Genomic DNA, 17,576 nt, shown 5'->3' with positions numbered 1-17,576 from the left:
CTGTGATGTACACCGTGACTCCCCGCAGCCGACACTCACAATGACCTAGAACATAACACAGGTGGCCGGTCACTCTGACGATCAGTGATTCCATATGGCTTACACGAGGGCATGCCCAAGGAGCTCCTTTTGCAGGAGTGCTTGGATGGGCTTGGGTGTATTCCAAACATTGCGTTTAAGGCAGAACCATGAAGCCATTCTCTTTACTGCAGCCAAGCTCCAAAGAAGAGGAGGGGTGAGCAGCAAGCTGATCCTTCTTCACAATGCTGAAATTGCCATTTAAGGGTTTTCTTTAGTTTTAAGTCTGGATTGTAAACCAAACATATGTCCCTCAGAGTGGGCCTTGAGTGCCCAGCACTCAAGTCCATGTTTAATGCAGACCTGAAGAAACCAATCACAAGTCTCTGGGTGTGCACTACCAGCTGCCATGACAACTTCATTTTAGACCACAGTTCACCTGTTTATCTTTATGATGTTGTACAGGTTTTTGAGGATTTGTGATCCACATAGCTTATGGCGATTATATTCAAACTCATTTAGCACTCTGCAAGTGTGTGCTAGGAGTTTAAAGTACACTCACTTGTTGCAGTATCGGCACAGTGTTCCTGTGATTCCAAACCAACCTCCTTCTAGGTCCTTAAATATGTACGAAGTTTAATTCACATTCATACAATACAGCACGAGAACCCACTGGCCCTATCAAAGCAGCCTTATGTACAAGCGTACACATGAAAATCATACCACCTAGAAGCAGGTTCGGTCAGCTCCCCCCGAAACCCAAGTACCACCCACCTGAAAGGGGCCTGGAAAACTGCAACCAGTTCCCAAATACATTAAAAAACAACTCTAGTTCAACACTTTAGTGACAGCGCAGTACACTCTTCCACGAACATCAACAGCGCTTTAGTGAATGCTGTGTTCACTGTAAGATTGCTGTCGTGCTTAACACTCACAAACCAGGAGGCACCGTTTTGTTTCATACAACATTCTTCCAAATCCCCAAAATTGTTACGCGCAGCAAAGTTAGTCATCTTGCAAATGTGCACGAGCAGTGGAATACTTGCACAGTGTGCACAAGGAACTACCAGTCAAGGAGCAAACTACCTCCCAGTGTGCACTCTTACACTCTCAATTCACTGTGGGGACAAGTAAAAATACAAAACTCCAAACGGAAGGTTTGTCTCCAGTCCTTTGCTTACCTTACGGAGAGCGCATTTAGTAGGCATCGTGAGCAAGGCGATTTCACAATAAAGCAGCATCGCTAGTGTAGAAAGAACCAAGGCCTCACAGTTGGAGGTCTTAAAAGATGCAAAACACAAAGCCTTCAATGGGAAACCGAAGTCAGCTGATGGGGTAAAAAGGTACCTGTTATTCACAAATGCCTTCACTCTAAGCACTTCAGCTGTTCCATGGAAAACCTTCAAATGGGATGGTACAAGAGGAGGTGCCCTGGTGCTTTTAAAGCAGAAGAAGCCTGAGAATGGAAGCGTCTGCCTCTCACACACCTCCAGCCTCCACATTACACCCAGCCAGCTTCTGCACTCCAGTCTTCTTTTTTTCCACCCTGTGTTAGTATTATTTAGCATCTCAAAATGTTCTGAAAAAAGGGTTTAGTTGAGTAACTGTAGGCATGAGTACAGTGGTTACTACGGTGAGTAACTTTTACTTATGCTTGTATCCCAACGGCTTGTTCAAACTGAGCATCAGTCCTGAAGCTACATCTAGGAAATACTGCTCAAAGAAAGCAAGGGGATTAACAAAGTTGTCTAGCAGCAAGTGCATGTTTACCTAACGGAAGAGCAATGTTCTTTAACAAACAGCTTTTAAGTGAGCAGGAGGGTCTTTCCAGTATAGTGCATGCATTGATAAAGCCCGTCAGGCACAGGCCACTCCAAAGCAAGAAACGGGTAAGAGCATCGTCTAAAATATATTATCCACTTTAGGAAATAGCACAATCTTCCTCAAACATCCAAGCTAAGCAGGGTTCTATCGGTCTACAAAGCCGGACTCCGGTATAAAGCTAGGTACACAAACCTCTTGGACCAAGTAAAACTACGAAATCATAGGTAAGAAAGTAGAATACGTTTAAACCCAATTGATCTTTCTTTAAGACTGTAAAGTTTACCCATTGACAAGGCATGCAACACACCAGGGAGGAAGGCAGATGTTAGCAATAGTAACCAAAATATGGTTCTCTCCCAAGTAAGTGGCCCAATATCCGGAGTAGCGACATAACTCATATGTTTTATGGAATAAGGTCTTCATTACTGCATCGATATATCACACTGGGTGTCTCATAGGCATAACAAACTTGGAAAAGTATTATCAGGGAATTGAACTGTACTGGTGCACATTTAATAAGCTACAGTGCCGGCCAGGCAATCCTTACTGAACTCATCTTTTTGCATTCATATGCCCAAGAGGAGACAAATAGAAGAATACTATCAATCATAGAGGTAAATTGTTTGATAACCATTTCCAACACTCATTAAAGAAAATGTAGACATTTGTTTTACACACTGTTTGTGGCGATAGAAAATTTGCTTGCCACATGAATAACTTCAAGATTTTTGTAAGATTTATGTGTTCACAAGTTAAAGGCACAGATGCAAAGCGTTCAACTCAGAAATTGTGCTGGACGTTTCCTTGAATTTAGCTACCGAAAGTCCTCAATCAGAGAAACAGACCAAAGGGACTAGAGATGAGAAGACCTGTTTTGGCCAAGAAGAGGCTATTTGAACCATTTTGAATGGACAGCTCCTGTATAGTTTGTTACCATCGAAAACCGCAGAATGCACAGAGGTGATAATACACTTCTCTTCCAGAATGCATAACTGAGAGACACCAATTGTTCTTGTCTTGCAATTTCGTATATTGGGGCGACCCTACACATTTATAAAGTGGGATCTGAAGTGGCTTAATAAATGGATCTCTTGCTATGGATTGTGCATAGATGCAACCTGTCCGTTTTGCTGTTAGGTAAATTTTCTTCTGAACAATCAAAGACCAGAGATTCGTAATCAGCTGATAAAGGACCATGAAAAGTCAGAGGCTTCTTGGTTATTTATGTAAAACATTGTCTGTGTACATTACTAGGAAGACTCCTTTGATCTCGAAGTAATTTGTGTCATGAGGTACTTCTTGTGGAGTCCAGGGGTTGTGCACACTGAATCTTGCACACCATCCAAAATCCTACAAATATGATGTTCCAACTCCGGACCTAGAATCCAGACGAGGACCTTTGTAAGAAGTCACCTTCAAGTCCACCATCCCAAGAACTACTTGGGTTTTGTTTGGCGTCTGAATTAATGTCCATCACAAACTTGACTCTTGATCCCAGAGCGAAGCCAGATACATTTGCTTGACTTATGCTCACAGTGCCATGAGGCCAACTCTTCAATATCACTAAGCTGAAGTGACATTTCTGTTCTGAAAGGGCACAACTTTCTAGCAGATGCCATTAATTTGTTATAAAGACTGTGGGCTTCTGCCTTGAATTCTACCCAAGAACATGGTCTATGTTAAAAATAATACAGACTTCTTGCCCCTTTAAAGGTAGAATCAGCTGTAAACAGAAAGGCCACAAAATATTGGTTGAGACCTTCATCAGTCAGTTGTCCATGTAAGGATAAAGGTGCAACCGCTGGTATCACTGATGGGCTGTTACTGCTACTATGGCTCTATGCCTTGGTGGTGAAGTGAGCCCCAAACTGAAATTTTGTTCAAATAGGACCCCCCCCCTGTTACAGGAAATAGTAGGACACCCTTTCAGAATATTTCATGATATCCAAGTCTCACCATGCAAGGATTTCAGAATATGAGCTAAAAGCACCCTTTCAAGTTGTCTATGGAAAGCAATTCACTGAAACAGAAAATTCCACAACTATATTTTGACCTGTTTTTCTCCGAAGCAAGAAAAAGAAGTAATGGTGTAAAATCCTTTTTGCTCACAGTCTTGTGTAGTACAACGTAATACGGTCCGAAATAAATGCACTGGACTGCAAAGTGCTCTGCACTTCTTAGAGGATCTCCCTGCACCGGTTCGGTGCAATGGCAGTGATTAATGATGCTGGCGCTCTGAGGTTGTAGGGTGGCGTTGAGTTTAGAGAGGTGGGGTTATTAACTCGTAGTGGGCCGGACTGTGTACAGAATGGGCCAGCATGACATATATCAACAGCTTGCGTAAAAGAAACCCACTGAGGAACAGACCTTGTATAATGAGTGTCTGCAGTGACAACGTCAAAAGTGCTCGCCAGGCGGATGTGACAGCTGCTCACTAACAGGTGGAGCAGCTAGGCAGAGAAAGCTTAACCAACACTCAGTAGTATCAATGAAGGTGAACCGAGGGCCTCAAATTTGACAATTCAGGTGCAACCCATGGTGGTTCAACTGCAAAGTGGGCAAGGAAGACAAAGTACCTTTAGTTCCACAAATCTCCTCCCAAAAAAACATGCTAACCCGAGTTATTAATAGATGCTTCGAGATGCACTCCAACACTGCAGGCACCAAAGATGCAATCATCAGAGCTTGTCAGGCCTAAAAGCATCACCCAGATAGGTGAGAGAAGAGATAGATTTTTCTCTTCAATTCCTCCTTTTAGGAGCGGATTTAACAAATCTGTCCTTTACCATGTGGCCTGGAAATAGGATCCTCGGTTAGAGGTGTCTCTGAATAGGAGATTCCTTGCCTGCATTTCCTCTTCAGCAGGATGTAAAATTGTTATGGAGGATGATGACAAAAACATTTTTCAGACATCAAAAGTGCATCAGAAGGCTTTTTGTGCTTAGAGAAACACCAGCAGTAAAGGTGAACATTATGACAGACAAACTCAAACAAGACCCTGATGCCTATGTCCATTCTAAAAACTTGTTTGTTAAACGTGTAATACAAATATAATGAAAAAGACACAAATGAAAAAACAAAAATAATATTTTTGATAAAAAGACAAATCTGTCTGATCCAAGAGAAAATATGTGAAAACTTGGTTGCATGAGCTAGCTGGGTGACCGGAGGAGCCTGGGAAGGCATGCAACAACCTATGTGCGAGATTCTGCAGATGGGGTTTCTAAATTCTTCAAGGGCTAGTGCACCTACTTCCGAATATTATCTTACGAAACACTTCCCTTTCAAAGGACTGATGCTGCTGTGATGCAAGAACAAGCTGCCATGGCTGCACACAAGGCAATACACAACGTCTAATGTGAGACAGAAAAGAAAATAGGGGATGAGGAGAGGTTGGTTATCAAATATTTTCATGATTCTTCTGTGCACCCCCCTAGGCATAGGCCTTTGCCCCAGAGACACGCCATTGCATTTTGTGATACAGCCCTTACAGGTAGAATTGCAAATTAGCAAGCAAAGGGATGAGATACTTGCAAACAAGTTGCTGGTGTCACTTGGGGTACTCTGGAGGCACTCAGCATTGGTAGAACTTTGCAGAATACTGTTGAGATTGTCCAGGTGGCCTGCTAGCACCCCTTGGTGCAGGCCCAGCTTGGGCAATTACTGGTTGCAGTGCCCTGGTGCAGGCTCCTAAGAGAGAGGTGCCTGGCATCCTTCAGACATCCCCCCAGTGTGTCCCTTTTGACACACTGCATTGCACCCCCTGGCATCTGGTGCATCTGCGGTTAGGTGCAAGTGCCTGCAAAATAAACAAAAAAAAACACCAACAAAAACCACCAAGTACATCCTTTGCTGCGGCTCATTTGTTGTCCCTTTTTCAAAAAGTTTTTTTTTTCCTCTTTGGCACCACAAACGAAAATCCAATTTCTGAGCAAGAATCCAGGATATACTTTCGGCCTCAGCAGACAGGTAATACGAACACACTCATAAGCAGTAATTCCAGCGCAAACTGGAACTCATCTTAACCTCCCCAACGAAGCACAGCTCAGGCTTGCCTTTCAAGCACCTGCTCCCCAAGCACACAGCTGGTTGCTTAGTCCAAGGCGGCTGTACACGTCGGTCCTTGCATCCTCTCTATCATCAAAACATCCATGCAATTTGGCACATGAGGAAATGGTTAAAAGCAGCAGCGTCACAGTGATGAGAGACAAGGCGTTTGTGAGGTGGTGCAGCACCGAGAAGCAAATACTACAGGGAATAAAATCCAAAAAAACACACAGCTCTGAACTTGCAAGAGCGCTTGGGCTGTCATGGGCCTACGATCACCCCCTACAAAGCAGACAACACCAAGTCTGTGCCATATTCCCATCTTTCATGTCTTTCATCTGAAGAAGCATAATCTTGGAGGGTGTGGGGTTCCCAGCTATGGAAATCACAGCATATCCGCCTGACCTCCTCATACCCGCCACCCATTCACATCTCCAATGCACAGCCCGCAATAAACTAAAAGTCTGCATGCCCCAACCTGTTTAAGAGAAGCTGCCAAAAGAACAAGGGGACACCAAATGGGAGGGAAGAGGTTGAACAGGGAACATTCACTGTTTTCCTATACTTCTTGAAAACCACATTCAACACGTCTAGCACAGAACTATGGGGGTTCAGAGGTCTCTTTCACGCATCCCTTCGTCCAACCACTTGGATGTCTCACATTTCGCTGCCATATGCATGAGCCAACATCCTTTCAGTGTTGCATTAAATGGGACAAATGCCGAGTATCCCTATCATTCCCAGACTGTCCACTTCTAAACAATCGCAGTTTACTAAGACACTAGCAGTGCAGCTCTTAGAAGACAACTCCAAATGGATAAAAATGAACTTGGAAAATCAAGATGGTATTTGTAGTATTTCTTTCTGGGATCTTTCAGCGTCTCGCACTCCTTCTCCCTACCCCCATGTAGTGCATACCGTGCAATAAGCTGAACAAGGCAACCCAGCACGCAGCTCGCTGCCACCAGCACCACAACTAGCGGCACATCCTTGTTCTTTGGTCAAAGTGTTTCTGTTTTGTCATTTCCTTTCATTGTTTTTGTTGCTGCTGATCGTTAGTTTTTATCAGTTTAAAACTTAAAATAATTAAAAAGAAGTAAACTAAAATAAAACAAGTCCCTCAAAAATAAATAATTTGCAAGTACCGTCTGCAAATGCATTCTGGTGAAAAGGGGGTGGTTCCAGTCTCCTTGACGCCACTTTGGCACAGGTTGTTGACGTCCTGAATCTTCCCGAACTGGCTGCAGTAACAGGAGGTCAGTAGGGGATGATTCAAGATGGAGGGAGCTTGTGTGTGATGAACTGGACGCAAAGGGGTTACCTTAAAGTTACATCTCTCGCTGGCTCCTGTTAGCGCTACATTAGAAGCGTGGCTTCTCTTGCGCATTGTCCTGGTAAATGCCACAATAGGGAAAGCAGCCGCCTTCGGTCCCGGCTAAGTGCTGGAAAGCCAGGCCTCGCCCTGCAGTTGCACTCAATCTGCAGGACCGGCTTCCAAAACCACAAAAGACCCAGCCTGTTGTATGAAGTCTGGCTGGCTGCCAGAGCACCAACTCTCAAGACGTGGGCAAGTACAAGATGAAGTGGTGTGTGGAGGCCTCTCTGCCTCCTTTATCCTGTTGAAGGGCAGCCGTAGTGGGTGACACTGGCCAAGCGGCCGTCACTCTTGTCGAAGTTTCTTCCGTGCTACTCTGTGTCGAGGCTCCTGCTAGCTGCTCGTGGGTCCTTCACTCAGAAAGTAGGTGGTCATCTCACCCTTCCCCTTCACCTTTATGACCCCTCGGCACTCCAGCTTGTAACCTTTGTCTGCCAAGACTTGGTGCAGATCAGTTGTCACCTGAAAAAGTGCAAAACCCATACAAAAACAATCAGAAAAACAGTAACTACAGTACATGCAGCAAAAATCAGACATGTTGTGTCATGCTTACATCTGCACAGGAGTGTGTATACCACGGCACACCAGCCACAACTCAAAGAATGTTGTGAGGCATCTTTCAGTTTATATTCTCAACATATACCCTTCTTTATAGGACTATAATTGTTCTCCTCATTGTGTCCAATTCTTCAAGTCTATATAAGTGCAACCTCAGCACTGTCGTCCCATAGCTTGAAAACATCTGCGCCCATTACAAGCCAGCCTCTTCCTCCTTTTTAAAGGTTTCTCATTATCTTATGCACCCCTGCAAACCTATATACACACTTAAAGTCAACCTCCTCTTCAAAGGATGCCCTGCACTACCTCCCCCGTGCAGGATGTAACATTCTCTGGTTCAAAAGAAACTTCTTAGACCTCTAAAAGCACTCTCCCACCACCCTTGTTGCTGATCTTGCAAAAGCCAAAGACCATTTGCGAGGGTCGGAATGCTCTCTTACTGGACGCACTGTCATGTTCCTCTGCCCGAGTTCCTGACTAAGTGTATCTAGTATCCTGGCTTTTGAATTGTGGCCCTGTTGTCGTCATCCTACTTTAGCGTGAGATCAGAGACATAGACATAGGCCTAAGCCTGTCCCTTCATCCGAGTAGGGTTCTGGACCTGTTCTGTGAAAATGGCGGTGCGCACCAAGAATGGTCTCATTGACAGTGGATTACTGTCTCGTCATGGTTTTAGCACAGAGTGCGGGTGACAACGTGCCACTTTTTGTAAATCCATAGTTGTGACCGGGAATTTTTATCTCTGTCAATAGTATGTAAAGTTCAGTTTCTATGTGGTTACCCAAATCCTAGCTATCCTCTCAAGTGTACATTAGGCATGTTTTGTGTATATAGCCTGTGTGGTACATGCATGTTGTCTGTGAGAGGAAGAGCAATGGAGACTCTTGGGATCAATTTTGGATACCCCTCGAATGGGAAGGATTATTGCTGACAATGCTGAAGAGGCGGCCAACACAATGAAGCGTGGGAAGATAAGACCAGCCTCCTGAAATTCAATTAGGCCTTTTTTTCTAGCAAGAGATTGGTGTTAAGTCTTCTTGTATTGCCATCAGGTGCATAGTACAGGAGAAGGATTTAAGTTTGATCTGTTGCAAACATGTCCTAATCTGTTTTTCATAAACATAAATGGTTCACACACTCCTTTGTAATCTTTTCAATTAAAGGGAAGGTGCTTATGTTGAAGCGTGCAGTATGGTATTGCTTTGTGATCTATGAAGCGTGTTGTAACATATGGAAATTATAGCTCCCTGGGGAACGTCCCCTTAATGCACTGCCAATATTCCCAAAAGAGGGAGTGCTCACATTAATCACCAGTTCAACACGTTGATTGATTTTCAATAATGTAATTTAAGTAAATCATAAACTCTTGTTGGGTTATCTCCATCTATCCCAACTTTTCATCATTTTTTCTTTGTTTCACTTTAGCAATATTTTGTTTGTGATGTGCATGAAAATTAATTCACAAATGTAGATCATCCCAATGCATTTCGAGCTGGCGTTGCCCTTGATCTGGGGATAACGATTCTGCAAAGCAATATGAGTGCGGTGAAAACACGTTCTAACAAAAAGAAATTGCTTAATCAATATGATACTGATTGAACAGAGATACACTAACATAATTCTCAAAAGAAATAGGAAATCAAGTAAAATTAGAAGGTCGGCCATTGCATTATAAAGATTCACATTATGACGTGTTTAAACAAGCACTGGCGTTGCCAATAGGTCTCACAGTAGGAAAGTTTGAGCTATTGGTTTTCTAAATTACATTTTATTTTTGTTTGTGATTTACAATGCCCATACTTTTAACTTTTCGCATTAGGAAAGTTTGAGCGATTGGTATTGTAAATGACACTTTTTAAATTTATGTGTTGGTTTTGAAAATAGCAAAATTAATAGCTTTGTCAGTTACAATGTCAATAGTTTTAACTTTCGCAAATGTGACACCTATAGCATTTGTAATGCAATGTGTGTTGTATTTACGTTACTTAGATGTATTGATATTACAAATAACAATGGCTTATAATTTTGCAAATAATTAATACTTAAATAAAAGTTATTGTAATTTATAATGGCCGTAGCTTAAACGTTTGTAAATAAATTTTGTGAAGATTATGTTCATTGTATTTTATTGTGACGAAAATCCAAGAACATTGAATTTGCACCTACACACACATGTGTTGTAGCGCTGAGTGGTGTGAGGGTGAGGGGGTGTGAGGGTGAGTGTGGGTGTGTGAGTGAGGGGGTGTGAGGGTGAGAGTGTGTGAGGGTGAGGGTGTGAGGCTGAGTGAGGGTGAGAGGGTTGAGGATGAGGGGGTGGGTGAGGGGGTGTTAGGGTGTGACGGTTAAAAACAATCATTAGCCACCCCTAAAAAGCAATTGGGCCATGTCTCAGGGATACTGCCTGTGTAGTCTAAAACGTATTCCTTATTAAATGCCCAAGCCATCAGGCTTGCCTGCCTCAGAAGCTCCTATAAGCAACTGAATTCTATAGTGAGTGTACACAAAATAGACACAAATCAACATTATCAGGAGTCCTCCAATTGAAACAAGACAGGACTACAACTTCAATAGTGCATCATTTCTTAAAAGGAACGACAGAACCAAACATATAGGAAAGCTGTCACGTGGCAACAGACACCGTATCACAAGAGTTACCATCATTCAGTCGTAGTAGTTTACCCACCAACACATTGGATGGTGGTGGGACTTGTGATTCTCCTTTCATCGTTCTATTAATGGACGTAAAAATCCCAAAAAGATAAATGCTGGGTGCTGTAAATCCGGAAATGGGTGAAGGCGACCACTGTGACGGATGGCAGTTTGCAGCCGGGCATATCGCCCTGGAGAGCATATAGTTAATGAAAAATGTTATATTCAAATACACACAGCAAAAGATGCGGGATGCTGGAAAACCAAGCAAGAGATTAATCGGGATGCATTAGGGCATTAGAGTGCCTGATTGCATCTATTGCGTCATCTGTTCTTCCGAGGGCGGATGAAGGGCTCTCCACAGAACAACTCTGAAAGTGCAGCGCGTGCCTAAAGCAGCCACGCATTAAAGGCAGTGTTAACGCTTCGGATTGAATTACACCCCCGCCCGCCTCGAGGATGCTGTTCATCATTAAAGTGCTTCTCTTTTTAGTCACTTGGTTTTGGAGTGGGTGCACTAGCTCCTCTGTTAAAAAAGTTTTCAAACACTTGCGATTTTTTTTTCAGCAGAAAACAGAGCTTGTGAAATACTTACCATTGCCGAGGCTTATGTGGAGTACTGCATGCTGCCAGAAGAAGGACTGTAGTTTCAAAATCTGCATGCAGCCCCAGGAGATATGTTAAAACCGTAAATTATTGCGTTCCACATCTATGTTGCCGGCACTCAAGTCCATGTAGGCCTGCCTACCAGGACATAGATCACATCAAACCATCCAATTGACAGACAGTGAAATGCACCAACGCTTGGATGATCTCAAACATCGCTGTGCTTCAACGTCATAAAAAAAACCGCCCACAAGCAAAGATGGTAATGTGAAGGTGAACACATGCAAGTGCCTGAGTTGGGTGAAGACACAATTAGATCCTACCTATGAAATGCTTGAACGTCACCGGGGAAGTCTAGAACAGAACAGGAAAGAAAAGTGGGAGAAAAGAAATGAGGCAAATGGAAAGGCTGAAAGGCTTTAGCTAGCCGGTTTATGAATAATCAAAAACACAAGCTCGTAGCTGGCACGTTCTTGGAAGTAACAAGCTGGCAGGCTTACCGCCCTGCCGGTGATATTTCCGACCCGGCAGGGCACAGGACTCTTACTGTCACATATGTAGGTGTTTCAAAATCTAGGCAACAAAAGGGGAGGGGTTTTTTGAAAGAAAAAGAAGAGAGGGAAAGGAAAGAATTAGTACTGGTGACCCTCACAGTATATGCGCAATAAGTGACAGGACAAATCCACGTGGGGAGTCCTCATTATGTATCTGAGATACAATGCTCACAGGATAATTGAATACATAAAGTTGCTCCACAGTTCCTAATTAAAGCATATAACTTAGTTTAACGCAATGGTAAGATGGGATCAGTAATTTTCTTTAAATCTTCAATCTGAGGTCAGGGTTATCTGTGGAACGGAAGATAAAACCCCAGAGGGGGGGGAAGTCCATGAGGGATGTGGCCTGTGACAGCAACAGCCTTAAAATAAGAGATTAAATAGAGGAAAAAATAACGTCTCAATTGCCATCCTCTGTTGGAAACTGCTCCTACGGAGATGGGCACGACGTCCGTGTAGGTCGCGTATACGGGAGGGGATAACTCCTCGTATTTTGAGCGCCGTCTGTAAAAATGTAAAGGGAGACTAGGGTGAGCTCCCACGTTTAAACATACATAAATGGAATGCGATATGGTGTCGCAAAGTTACCCCTAAAGTCTACAGAATTCCAACAGACTTACTTGGTTATTAACTAGTGTCTGTGTGGTCGATCTGTGTGCGTCACTGCACCGTCTGGAAAATAAACAACAAAACGGGAGACTGGGGTGAGCTCCCATGTTGAAGCAAGGGAGGTCAAATAAGTGGCGCCAAGTCAGTAATTTGAAAAATGTAAAGCGGAAGTAATTAAGTAGTCATCCGGTATGACTCACGTAAGGGCCCGGATTGAAAACAGCTGAAACGTGAACCTCGTAGTGGGTTCGCTTCAGTGCATGTATGACAGGAAATAACATCGTATTTATTCACTGGTAAAAAAAAAAAAAGTAAATGAATATCGTGAAAGGTGGGCACAGAGATGTTCAAGCAGGCACAGTGTGGCGAAGAGCAAGTGATGCGTGGTTAATGGCAGCGGGCAAGTGATGCGTGGTTACGGGCAAGTGATGCGTGCGGGCAGGGGGCACTAAAGTGTGATGTGAACAAATGCGTGTGCCTCGCGCTGAAGCTTTAAACTAACAAGAGCGGCCGGGAAACTGAAAGCCATGAATAATTAGGGGAGGAGAAGCCGCAGAGCACACGCTGGGAGAAGCCCTTTGATGTGGTGGTGGCCGTAGGGAGGGAGGCTGATGCATCGTGCTTGTTTGGTCACGTGATTCACTTGAACTTAAACAAAACCGCACGAACGAAACCCTTGGTTTCACGAGCGTTTTGAGGACATGAATTCTCGCTCCGCTCAATGCGCTTGCGCGCATTGATAGGTCGCGAGACCTAAAAAAGAAAGGAAAAATGCTAAAAATTGCTAAAGAGAAATGATGAAAGGTTGGGATAGATGGAGATAACTCAACAAGAATTTCTAAGTGCATTACCCAGGGAGAGGAACGCTATTCTAATGTGGTTTTCCCCATCTTTGACAAATGTATTTCAATTGTCTGCAGTCTATCTCCTATTCGTGAGGATCCACATAACACCTGCTCAACAAATCTGCCTCATCAATGTCCAGTCCTGGAATGTGTTCCACCATCCATGAAACACTGTAGACAATCGCCCATCTCCAAATCCTCTGTGCTTCCTTTGAAAGTAACATTGGCCTTGTTCATCCTTGTTTCTGAATAGAATACATCGCTGTGTTATTGTCGGTCCTGATCATTACATGGTAGTCCCTCACTGAAGGCAGAAAAGCTATCCGCACTACCTCTCACCTCCAATATGTTTATGTGTAATTGCTGCCCCTTCTTTGTCCACACATCATGTACATGAAGGTTTTGTAGATGTGCTCTCTATCCTACCATAGAAGCATCTTTAGTCAGGTAAACCAATGCTTTTATTTTTAAGCTGCAGTGTCTGATCTTTGAAAACATTCTCACATGGCACCCACCAAACGTTCCTCGTAATAGGTGTTACTTGCATTATATCGTCCCACCCGCTGTTTATCTGTTGTCATTGCCCACTTAACTCCTAATGAACAAATCTTGTGCGAAGTCAAATTTTGTAAAACCAAAAGAATGCATGAAGACTGTCCCTAGAACTGCCTTGAGCATTCTCACTGATACTCCTCCTTATCTTAAAATAGGGACATGTTTCATTAACTATTTGCCTCTTTCCTGCGATGGGAATACCATCCCTACTGATGTTGTCTCCCATATAACGGAGATATTTTCTGTAATTTTAGTGAATGGGATATTGAAATATGCCTCCTCCACATCTAATGAACTCAGAACATCTCCTTTCCTTATAAACAAAAGAATCTCCTGTACTGTGAGCATGTGTACATTCTATTTATGAACGTGTTCAGCTCTCTTTGACCTAATATTGGATGCCACTCTCCAGATTCTTTCAAAATGAGATTGTCACTCAAGTAAAAGCCTTTATATTCCTTTTCAATGGCACCCTCTAGATAGCTTTCATTCTGATTAACTGTATCTCCTTCTTGCCACAAGATTAACAGGCCTTCACAAAAGATTTTAGTGGCTCCTTCAGCCATGATGAAACAATACTTAAATTCTCTTCTAGAACTATCAAAATAAGGGTTCCTCACACAATGTGTGGTAGAAAATCTGCACAGTTGGAAGCTTCAGTCAAGGGAACAGCTGGGTGTGGTGAGGTCTGATCGGCTGCAGTTTGGATTGTATACATTAATGAGGATAGGAAAGGGAGGGTTTAATTGATTTTTAATGTTAATGAGTGTATATGTGTGTACTTCTGTTACCTAGGGTTCCCAGTTTCATGACTGGTAAGAATTCAAGATTGTTGAATCTATGAACAGATCCAATGCTGGAGAAACAAATTCTGCGCGAGACCAAAGGAGACATGCAGAAGGAGGACCGTGGAAGAGGAGTCTTCTGGTTGGGCGCCTTCAGCCATCAAGGAGTCTCTAGATTAATTTGCTGGTGAGCCCTCCTCCTCCCTGGATTGAGAAAGGACCAGGTGCACGTAGTGTAGACAAAGCTTGGTGGCCACCTAAATGGACTGTTACATCGCAGGTGGCAAGAACTGAGTAAATGAACTGAACTACCATTTCTGAACTGTAAGGATCGGGGACCTATTGCAGATAGAGGCACATGCTTGCCCACTATGGCCTAGGGCACACATTGTGCTTTGCTTATGCATATGTGCAGTATTCCATTGTAGTACATAGTAAAGTCCTTTTTTTGTCTTGATAGATAAAATAATGGATTGGACATTTGGTTATTCTGCTGTTGAGCAACAGCTCGGGTCTTGACAGTTAGCAAGCTTCCTGCGTGCATTCTGATGTTCCCGACTGATGCTCTGATGTTGAGGTTTGTGGATGCCCTGTCTCCATTTGCTGACATGCAGTATTTTGGGTCTTCACTGTTGAATTTGCTTTAATTTGCTTTAAACACTTGGCACCCAGTGGCCAAGTAGTGGAAATTTTTTTTCCTGCTCCTTGCTTCTATAATCTCCCACTAGTTCTGATGATGATGATGCTCAAGCCACAGCGGGTCAAACCATCCTCAACACCTTAGGTCACGTGAACAATTAATACCAATGAGCTGTACAGAAGTCTGATCATTGGAGGCCCTTGTGCTATACAAACTTCTATACCCTGTATTTTGCCTATTGCTACATTGCTGCCTTGCATTATACACACTACAGCAGTAGCTTATGGCCGCTCACCATGTGATCATTTGAGCACAGAGCACTATTTTCTAGAAACTGTTATATTGTATGGGTTCAATACAATTATTTATGCAAGTCAACTGGGTATTTTTAAAATCATTTTCTCTATGTAATTACTGTTTTGACACATTTACAATTCTCGTTGTTAATTCCCACATGCATGGTCCATCTGGAACCATTGCTTGTGTTATTGCATCCTGAGCTTGAGCACCCCCACGGGACCTCTCTGAGAAGCCCGCCACTGCTCACCAGTGCTAACACTGAGAGTCAAGATCTTAAGAGGTTGTACTTGGCCCAGTTTGCTGAGATGTAGTAGGAGAGGCACCAGGACATCAGAAGCAAACAACTTCAACCACCACGGTTAAGGGTCAATAGCCCCTGCTTGCCTTGCATCCCCCCCCCCCCCCAAACAAAACTGGTCTGGCATCATTCAAAGCAAATTTCACTTCACTCCATTTTAACAGATCCTTATCATCTACCCTCACAATTCATTTGCAAACATGAAGCTATTCTGCACTTAAAATGCCCTATCTCATGACCTCCTTTTTGGCTCTGCCAATTCCTTCATATACCCAAAGCCACCCTCTCCCACTTATTTTTTGATGGCACTCCCTTATCACCGTCACCATGCCCCATGTTACAGGAATCCATTCACAAACCAAACCTGTATTAGGAAAAGCTGTTAAAAGCAATCCCCACCTCTCTGATTCTTTCTGACCATGCAGATCGGTTCACACTGCTAATGCTATTCTCAAGGCCTTTCTCCTTCCCACCTTTCTCAGGCACATTGGTCAGTCCCATCACTTAACCCAATGTCAATCTGAGCACATGATGGAATCAATCCAGGTATGATGCACCATATAAATTCTGCATTCAGTACAATATCTGAATCCACTCGCCCTTCCTTTTCTACAGCTCCTGTCATTGCTGTCATTGTCTTCCTCACTCTGGTCATACTGATTCTTATAATAGTTTAAAGGACCATACTCAGAGGACTTCCATCTTCTGGAAATAGAAGATTTAAGAAAAAAGGGAATTATTTTTAGAATACGTTACTTACTTTTAATTACGATTCCCCAGTGTTGGTATCTTTCATAGAATTGCATACTTCAAGTATTTTCTGCTGTGCCAGGACGCACACATTTAACAAAGTACTGTGCAATATACCCACCTCTTTCTTTTATGTACTATGCAGCCAATGAGAAGGGTGGTATGACTTGGGGAGGTAAGGTGTTCAGACTCTACTCTCCACTAGAAAACATTGCAGTTCAGTTTGTTGCAGCTTTAAAGGCAACAGCTACACTTAGAACCTTTTTTGTCCTCTCCAAAGAGCGCTTTAGACCAGGAGGCAAACTCCATTTCTCGTCTTAAGGCACCAATTGAAGTGCGCAATGTGTGGGTGATATACCTTTTGTTTAATGCACACTCGGAACACGGGAATCTTATGCACCTATTGGGGCGGAATGTCATCTATCTCATGACTTCCTGTTCTTAATCATGGGGCTGACTATGGTGGAAACTTTACCATTTAAATTATCGGGCCGAATCACATGCGTCATACACAATTGGATCATATGATAAACATTGTCTTTATCAGATTATTGCCCTGAAGAAGTCCATTTTCTTTTGAACGAAACGCGCTGGCTGGATTTTGCAGTGTATTTAAGAAGCATCAATAAAGGAAAATCACTTATGGATTTACAAAACTCTGATTTGATAATTGTTTTTTTACATAATCACTGTAAATATTTTGAAGGGGTGCACCTCTAGTTGTATTCTTTGAAAAACTTAAAACCTCTTGTTACGGAGGAGGGTGTCTCATGAGTGAATCATAGACATGGAATGCAGGACAGCCGTAGTTACAGCAAAATTTCATCCACAACACCAGGTCATTTAGAGTCCCATGCTTTGAACTAAGACTAGCCAGAAGCTCTCAACCAAACACAGGGAGGCGGCAATGAAGTTCCCCCTTCATGAGAGAGATTACTAAGCACTGGTGTTCAATCTGTAAACATCTGTCTGAGAGACATCCGAGAAGAGCCCACCAGCCTTGTCACTATGCCTCCGGTGGAAGGTTATCTCATTCTTACGGGGGCAGGTTTTCCAGCTACGTTGTAGCATTAAGTTATGCATGCAGCCATGGAGTATGGAATGTCTTGCTTTCATAGAGCTTGGTCTTTCTTAGCATTTACAAACATTAAACAGCTAAT

General features: G+C 43.1%; 1 protein-coding gene across 3 annotated transcripts in view; it reads right to left on the bottom strand.

The window, feature by feature from the left end:
* Positions 1–4,930: 4,930 nt before the first annotated feature.
* Positions 4,931–17,576, bottom strand: part of ADCY6 (adenylate cyclase 6) — a 550,358-nt gene continuing 537,712 nt past the window's right edge. For all 3 annotated transcript variants that reach the window (XM_086963749.1, XM_086963746.1, XM_086963748.1), the window contains one exon: positions 4,931–7,726. In XM_086963749.1, coding sequence (XP_086819875.1) covers positions 7,598–7,726 — 129 coding nt within the window. In that variant the 3' untranslated portion in view covers positions 4,931–7,597. The remainder of the gene's footprint in view (positions 7,727–17,576) is intronic.

This window comes from Lissotriton vulgaris, chromosome 1_1, assembly GCF_964263255.1.
Source record: "Lissotriton vulgaris chromosome 1_1, aLisVul1.2, whole genome shotgun sequence".
NCBI classification, from domain to species: Eukaryota; Metazoa; Chordata; class Amphibia; order Caudata; family Salamandridae; genus Lissotriton; species Lissotriton vulgaris.
This window is presented reverse-complemented; position numbering and strand designations above follow the sequence as displayed.